General features: G+C 37.1%; 1 protein-coding gene across 1 annotated transcript; it reads left to right on the top strand.

Annotated features, from left to right (window-relative positions):
- Nucleotides 1-3,784: 3,784 nt before the first annotated feature.
- LOC143584651 (protein NRT1/ PTR FAMILY 4.5-like) lies at nucleotides 3,785-7,483 on the top strand. The gene is made up of 6 exons (XM_077066658.1): nucleotides 3,785-3,800; nucleotides 3,890-3,989; nucleotides 4,885-5,102; nucleotides 5,380-5,805; nucleotides 6,370-6,485; nucleotides 6,571-7,483. The coding sequence occupies exons 1-6, from the start codon at nucleotides 3,798-3,800 to the stop codon at nucleotides 7,481-7,483; spliced, it is 1,776 nt and encodes a 591-aa protein (XP_076922773.1). The 5' UTR covers nucleotides 3,785-3,797.
- The last annotated feature ends 300 nt before the right edge of the window (nucleotides 7,484-7,783 follow it).

Below are 7,783 nucleotides of genomic sequence, written 5' to 3'. Positions count from 1 at the left end.
TCGTACTATGAATCATACATACTTGTATAAACGCATCATAATTCACATATTCATTATTAACTAACACATAAATAGTATATACCGGTTAGGGTATACCTGATTTTGCCGGAATCGTTACACACAGCCTTGAAGTCCTCCACGGAGTTCAACTCAATGTGCGCCACCTTGATTCCCAGGACTACCATATCAATGCTGAAATAGTCAGCAGTGGTGTACCCAAGCCACCTTACCATTCGGTTAAGTTGTTGGTACGTGAAGGTTTGAGGGTGGACATAGCCCACAAACCTCACCCTTTGATTCTTCCGGACGGCGTCGGAAGAAAAGTGGAAAAGAATGGTGAAAAATGTGGGGTCGTAGTAGATGGGGGCATGAGTACCCGGTTTACTTTCGATCCATGTTGAAGCCATTATCGGAAATTAATCGGAAGAAGGTGATTGTGGATTGTGATTGTGATTGTGATTGTGGATTGTGACTGGTATTTAAACATCAATTGACGTCGGCGGTACATCTCCCTGACAATTTGAAATTGGCGGCACAAGAAACTGGAAAGACAATGATGACGTTAGCCACTCGTCAAATCAACGTGTGGCCATTAACTACGTTTGGACACACTTAAAAATATTTTATGTGACCATTTATCACTTATAGCCACACATAATAAGTGTATCTGTGACAATAAAAAACTTAGAAAAATAAAACTAAGATACTCTTTGGTCACACAACCTCTTATAAGTGACCATTAATTACTATTGGACACTTAAAAATATTTAAGTGTGATCATTTATCACTTATAGCCACACATAATAAGTGTATATGTGACAATAAAAAACTTAGAAAAAATAAAACTAAGATACTCTTTGGTCACACAACATCTTATATGTGGCCATTAATTACATTTGGACACACTTAAATATATTTAAGTGTGACCATTTATCACTTATAGCCACACATAATAAGTGTATCCATGACAATAAAAAACTTAGGAAAAATAAAACTACACTACTCTTTGGTCACACAACCTCGTATAAGTGGTCCTATATTTTAAGCGTCTTAGCCACATTACTAATATATATAATGGTTGTTCGTCATATTTCGCCACATTATTAAAAATGTGGCTAACAAATGTGACATTAGGTTACACAATGTAATATAAGTGGCTATATATTTTACCTTTTAGACACATTTCTTATCAATACAGTAGCTGTTCGTCACATTTGGCCACACTATTAAAACATGTGGCTAGTTAAATGTCACAGTTTGTGGCTAATGCATGTGTTTTTGGTCACATGTATCAAAGATCAAACAACCTATGACTGTAGGTCACATTTCGCCACACGTTTTTATAATGTGGCTAGATTTTGTCACAGTTTTTTCAATGTGTGGCGAAAAGTACCTGAGTAGGTATAGAATGGTCACATGAAGAATAACATGTGTGGCCAAAACATTCTAGAAAGTTTTCAAACATGGTCAAAGACCTTTTAGCTACACATTTAAGCCGAAGTGTGGCAAATCGCCCAGACCACATGCGTGGCTAAAAGTCGATATTCACGTAGTGTTATCAGTGCCGGCCCAACCATTTTTGAGGCCTAAAGCGAAGTAAAAATATGAGGCTCATTCCTATATTTTTTAATTTTACACCGGTGTGTGATTATGATGAAAATTAAGGAGAACTTTGAATAAAAATGATGCAATTAAGCTATAAAAATCAAATCGCATAAAGAATAAAGAAAATTTCTAACTGATGTGTTAACATGTAATGTTACATATGTTAAATATAATTCAGATCTTGTTATGCATATGTCCTATTCGTTCGAATCAATTATTGTTTAATTTCACCAAAAGTTGATTTTAATTAATTTGTTGGCTACATCAAAAACTGATTGTAGAAATAAAACAATGGTAGAAAAATATAAATAATATTAAGTGTAGAGCTCTTCATGAAGAATCGAACCTGGGGCCATTGAGGATGAAAATGGGAATTTAACCACTGGATCACAACAACAATATGTTTAAACTAAAAAGAATACTTAATGTATACATAACTTATATTTTTCTTAAAAATTTGGGGCCTCTTTATTTTGGAGGCCCAAAGCCCTAGCTTTGGTTGCTACAGCTAACGGGCCGGCCCTGGTCATTATAAAACTCGTTCAAGGACAATATCGTCTTGTTGATCCAAGGGACTTATTAAAGTTTGGCGAAAGTGATATAAAGATCCTTAGTGGCTTTCAGATTACTACTGAACCACTATACAAACCAGCCGCTAAGGAATATACATGAATGGTGGGATCTATTATTCGCACAGGATTGTGGGCGGGGGCATACAAGGAAGCCGATGCTAACACACTTGAACACGAGTACTATTCAAGCGGTAAACCAAGGGGGGGGGGGAATGTTGGGACACAAATAATGGTTTACGCTTAGTTATTGGGCTTAGTTTTGGGCTTGCATTGTAAACCGAGATCCACGTGGATCTCAGTGGGCTTTTGGTAGCTTTGCGCTTTATATAGTTGATATATAAACAATGTATCCAGGTCATTATGAGGATGCGTGTTTTGTAGAGGGTTGGACGTAGACGAAAGATAGAGAGACTAGAAGTATTATTAGTTTGTAATCAATAATGCTTAAGAACCCGACGTTGAATAAACGTGTGTTTTGAAGCATTCTTATTGTGTTCATTATTATTCTTGAATCGTCCTATTGTTAGATTCCGCCTAACAACGAGATTTGGTTGATATCATATTGAAAGATCCGTCTAGGGACCTACACGGTCGATAAATTTGTTTCTAAAAATTTTGTCGCAAAAACGGTCGCAACAATATTTCCGGTCATCAAAAAATGGTTGTAAAAAAATTCCGACTAAAATTTTACCGACCGTCAAAAACGATCAAAATTTGGTTCAAAAGGGACATTTGCGACTGATTTGCGATTGAAATGGCGGTTGCAAATGCCCAGTTTTCTAGTAGTGATCTAACGTATCAACTCTAAATGATTGTCAACACAAAAGGAAAAGGTATATTTAACAATACTAAAGTCAAACACGATTTTAATAGATTCGGAAGATATGATGTGAATGCTTTAACGATCTACATTTATTAAGAAACTAGCAACTAGACACTCTCATAATTCCCTTGACCTAGTAAGCCTATCCAACAATTAAATTGTGGGGAACATCCGATCATATCTTCTCTCTTTTCTCATTTGGGATAATAATAATAATAATAATAATAATAATAATAATAATAATAATAATAATCCGGTTTTACATTGTTGGTCATAATCGTTAATTTGTAAACATAATGCATTGATCTATTCTAACCCGAACAATATTTCTCTAAAACAATTAGTCGTCTGATTCATATTTCAATTCCTTACTATATGCCTATAGTCTTTATAACTTTAAAATTACAAACCTCATTACATTAAAACTTGCAACTTGGCTAGCAACAAAGAGTAGCGGAACAAAGATAGTTTTAGATAAGATGGTAAGAAGGCTGGCTACTCAAATGAAACACCTAGGTGTTGTAAATATTAAAGACAAAAGGCATGGTACAAAAGTAGATCGTGGGAATTGCAGTTGGCAACCAGATTAAAAGATATAAATATTACTAAGGTTGTTTGTAGTTGGGGGGAAGAAACAATGCTGTCAAACAAAGCTATGTGAATGTCTGTTGTTTCAACGTTAGATACAATGTTGTCCCCACTAAAATTTCTTTTTAAACCCACCCTTCACTTCTGCATTACCCTCACCCGTTTCGCTACATCGTACTAACATTGCTGATCTCTCTCATTTTATAACCATGGTATGCTTCTCCACTTCTCTATCTCTCTGTGTACATACATACATAAATACATATACCTATATCAAATTGTAACGTGTACATGCCTGCAGGGTGAGGAGAAACTAGCATCGCGATATAAATTACTTAGTAAGATGAGCTTCAAGTCCATTAAACAAAAGGGTGGCTTCAGAGCTTCTGGTTTCATCTTTGGTAAGCAATACTTCTTCAAATATCGATGCAACTAAAACCAAACGGATTTTTGTTGGAGTAATGGGAAACCATGGTGCTTGTGGTGAATTCATATACTCCAACTGAAAGTACCACATACAATATCTTTGTTAAGTTAGTAGTTAAAAACTCCAGGTTTTGGAGCCGGGGGTCTCACTGGAATCAGCCTCTCTATCCCTATGAGGTAGAGGTAAGGCTGTTTACATCTTACTCTTCTCAGACCCTACCATAGCTTTGCTATTGGTGGGATATACCTAGTACGTTGATGATGATGATATACTCATAGGTAGCAAGTATAAACTTATTTTTAACTATCTCGTACTTGGTCTCATGGCCGGCACTAGGGTAGTGCGAACCGGAAGTTCGGTTGAGGCCGCAATCTCGGGTCAAAAATTATATATATATATTAACTTTTAACAAATTCGGTATAGATCTTAATAATCTCAAACATATTAGGCCCAAAAATTTTTTTTTCATAATCAACTTAACCCTACAAACCTTTTTATTTCGACCCGACCGAGTATTTGAATTCTCAGAGACGGCCCTGCCTGATCTTATTAACTACCCCCTACAGTTTCGGGTTTGCTCTTTGGGCTCAGATTTTTTTGTCATTTCTATTTATGGGGAATTTTTTACGCCTCAACTTATTTTTTTCTATCCAAATAAATGAAACACAAGTCTCACACATGTCACCACTTTTCTTGTTGACACATTTATTAAGAGCTCGACTTACCAAAAGCGGTTTATTTATGCTTCACACATCTGAATATATTAAAAAAAATCTAGTAGTCGTGGCATAAATGCATGTTGATCCTATGGATTTATAGAAATTTCCAGTAACATTAATTTTCAGTAAGCAGCTTCTTTACATTTGCAGGGTTGGTAGCACTGGAGAATATGGGATTTATTTCAAATGTATTGATTATGTTCACATACTTCATGATGGATTTGAGTTTTAATATCCCTGGCGCTGCCAACACAGTCACAAACTTCATGGGCTCAACTTTCATACTGTCAATCATCGGCGCTTTCGTTTCGGACACTTTCATCTCCAGATTTCATACTATTTTAATTTTTGGACTTGTCGAAATAGTGGTAAACACACAACAATCATTATTGACATCAAACCATCTATACCTAATAAATAAGTAACTATTCATGGCCACATGTTATAATTTGTGAGTCTAACAACTTTTTTCCGCCTCTCTTATTTCATCTTTTACCCCTTTGAAATATAACTTCACAACTTGCAAATATAAAGAAATTAACTACAGCTTTTGGAAATTTCCTTCATTTAACTTGTTAATACACCCGTTAAACAAATCCGCAATTATTTTCTTATCTAAAGTACACCATATGTGCATGATGGCAGGCTTTCATCATAATGACTATTCAAGCTCATGACACTAGTCTGCATCCAAAACCTTGTGGTGGCAAGCAAAGTTGCATGGGAGGAGGAATGGGGGTAATGTTTTACACCTCACTAGCGTTGTTGGCGTTAGGGTCTGGTGGCGTTAGAGGTGCTCTTGCAGCTTTTGGTGCAGACCAATTTGACACCTCTAAACCAAAAGGACTCAAGTCCCAAGGAACCTATTTCAACTGGCTTGTGCTAAGCACCACCTTGGGTGCCTCTATAGGGGTGACTGGTTTTGTGTGGGTTAGCACCAATCATGGCTGGTGGTGGGGTTTCTGCTTAGCAACCATTGGTTGCTTCTTAGGTTTTAGTCTATTTCTCCTGGGGAAGCCATTCTACAACATCCAAGTGCCAAAAGACAGCCCTTTTCTGAGTATTGGCCGGGTACTCTCTCTCCCTCTCTCGCTCTCTCGATGTATGTGCATGTGCTTGTATCTATGAAAGTACAATCAAGAATCAAATAAATAAAAGAGAATTGATTCACTACAACAGAGATTTACAAAACCATTGAACAAGTTTAACCTTCAAAGGTGGTGTCTTTTAACCACCGGATTCTTCTCTAGCAGAGGTCTTATTTCTAGATCTTGTTTCTAGCTACTAGCTTCCTACCATAACTTCTTGAAGGTCATGCGCCCGACACAAGCGCCAATTATTTGATCCCGTTGGCAGATAATGGCAGGTCCGGTAAGGTTTTTGGTAATGTGTTCTCAGCATGGTTACCCGAAAAAGGAAAAAGTTAGCTTTGTAAAGTAATGAATTGGTTTTCATGCTTGCGAGAGTGTGCTTTGCCTCTTTTTGAATTCGAAGACTTTTATATATTCACATACACACGTGCACGATCTACTTGATCCATGTTAGTTCTTCACTTATTTATTTCATTCCAAAAATTATGCCATATTGTTTGCGAATTCCTTTTTAGAAACAAACTCAAACTTTGATTGTATGTAGGTTATTGCTCTAGCATTTAATAACAGAAAGGTAAAACTACCGGAGAATCATCAAGAATTACATGAGAATAACACAAATAAGGGAGGCAAAAAACTCACTCATACCAGTCAATTCTCGTACGTCTTACTATCCGATTCCAACACTCAAGTTGCATTATTAGAGTAACTCAACTAAAATCTTTTTGGGATTTATCTTTTACAGTTGGTTGGACAAAGCAGCAATTGTTCCAAATAATACAAAACCAAGTGAATTTGCACCATGGGGGGTATGCACTGTGACACAAGTTGAAGAAGTTAAGATCCTAATAAGAATGCTTCCTATTATATTAAGTACAGTTATCATGAACACCTGCTTAGCCCAGCTACAGACATTCTCACAAGCCCAAGGCAATATGATGAACCGAAAGCTAGGAAATCTTGAATTTCCAGCAGGCTCAATTCCTGTAATCCCACTCGTCTTCATGACCGTCCTTCTTCCTGTTTACGAGTATTTATTCATACCCTTTGCCCGCAAATTTACAAAACATCCGCAAGGCATTACACAGCTCCAAAGAGTCGGCGTCGGGCTGGTTTTATCCGCCATTTCCATGGGAGTTGCAGGAATTGTGGAAGTAAAGAGGAGAAACCAATCAAGAATCAATCCACTTGAGCCCATCAGTCTCTTTTGGCTCTCTTTTCAGTATGGTATTTTTGGAGTTGCAGATATGTTTACACTAGTGGGATTGCTTGAGTTCTTCTACAAGGAGGCTCCTGTAGGGATGAGATCGCTTGCCACTTCATTCACATGGGTATCGATGTCTTTCGGTTACTTTTTAAGTACGGCATTGGTGGATAGCGTGAATGCTGTTACAAAGAGAGTGTCTCCAAGCAAGAAGGGATGGATTACAGGACTTCTTTTGGACAATAACAATCTGAATTTGTTTTATTGGTTCTTGGCTGTGTTGAGCTTGATAAATTTCGCAATTTACTTGCTTTCTGCCACTTTGTACCAGTACAAAAAGGAAGATGATAGCCTATTGATAACCGAAATGGCATCCACAAATACTAGTATTGCGATGCTCAGCGCAAGTGAAAACGAATTGCCAAAGACTGCAACCGAAGATGTTAAAGGCTGAACATAACCTGAAGAGTTGATGCGTTTTAGAACGGTTTCAGTTTCAGGTTGAGTTTATCGATTCGCGGTCTCCGCCCTCTCGTTTTACTTCTCTTTTTGCGTATGTTTTACCTATAATTTGTGCTATTCTAAGACAACCCGAACACTCTTTGATTGTGCTTTAGTTATTTCATTCTAATAAGTTCCTTTGACCATGCATGAATGGATGCTCACAAATTCTATTATAAAAGGAAACGTTCTCTAAATATATATCGACATAACAGATTTATATTTCACAGTTACAGGGCCGGCTCCGAGAAGA

This window comes from Bidens hawaiensis, unplaced genomic scaffold (genome assembly GCF_021521415.1).
Source record: "Bidens hawaiensis isolate Kalapana, Puna unplaced genomic scaffold, B.hawaiensis_p1.1 tig00033214_1, whole genome shotgun sequence".
In the NCBI taxonomy this organism is placed as follows: Eukaryota; Viridiplantae; Streptophyta; class Magnoliopsida; order Asterales; family Asteraceae; genus Bidens; species Bidens hawaiensis.
The sequence above is the reverse complement of the archived record's forward strand: the minus strand, read 5'-3'. Positions and strand labels throughout refer to the sequence as shown.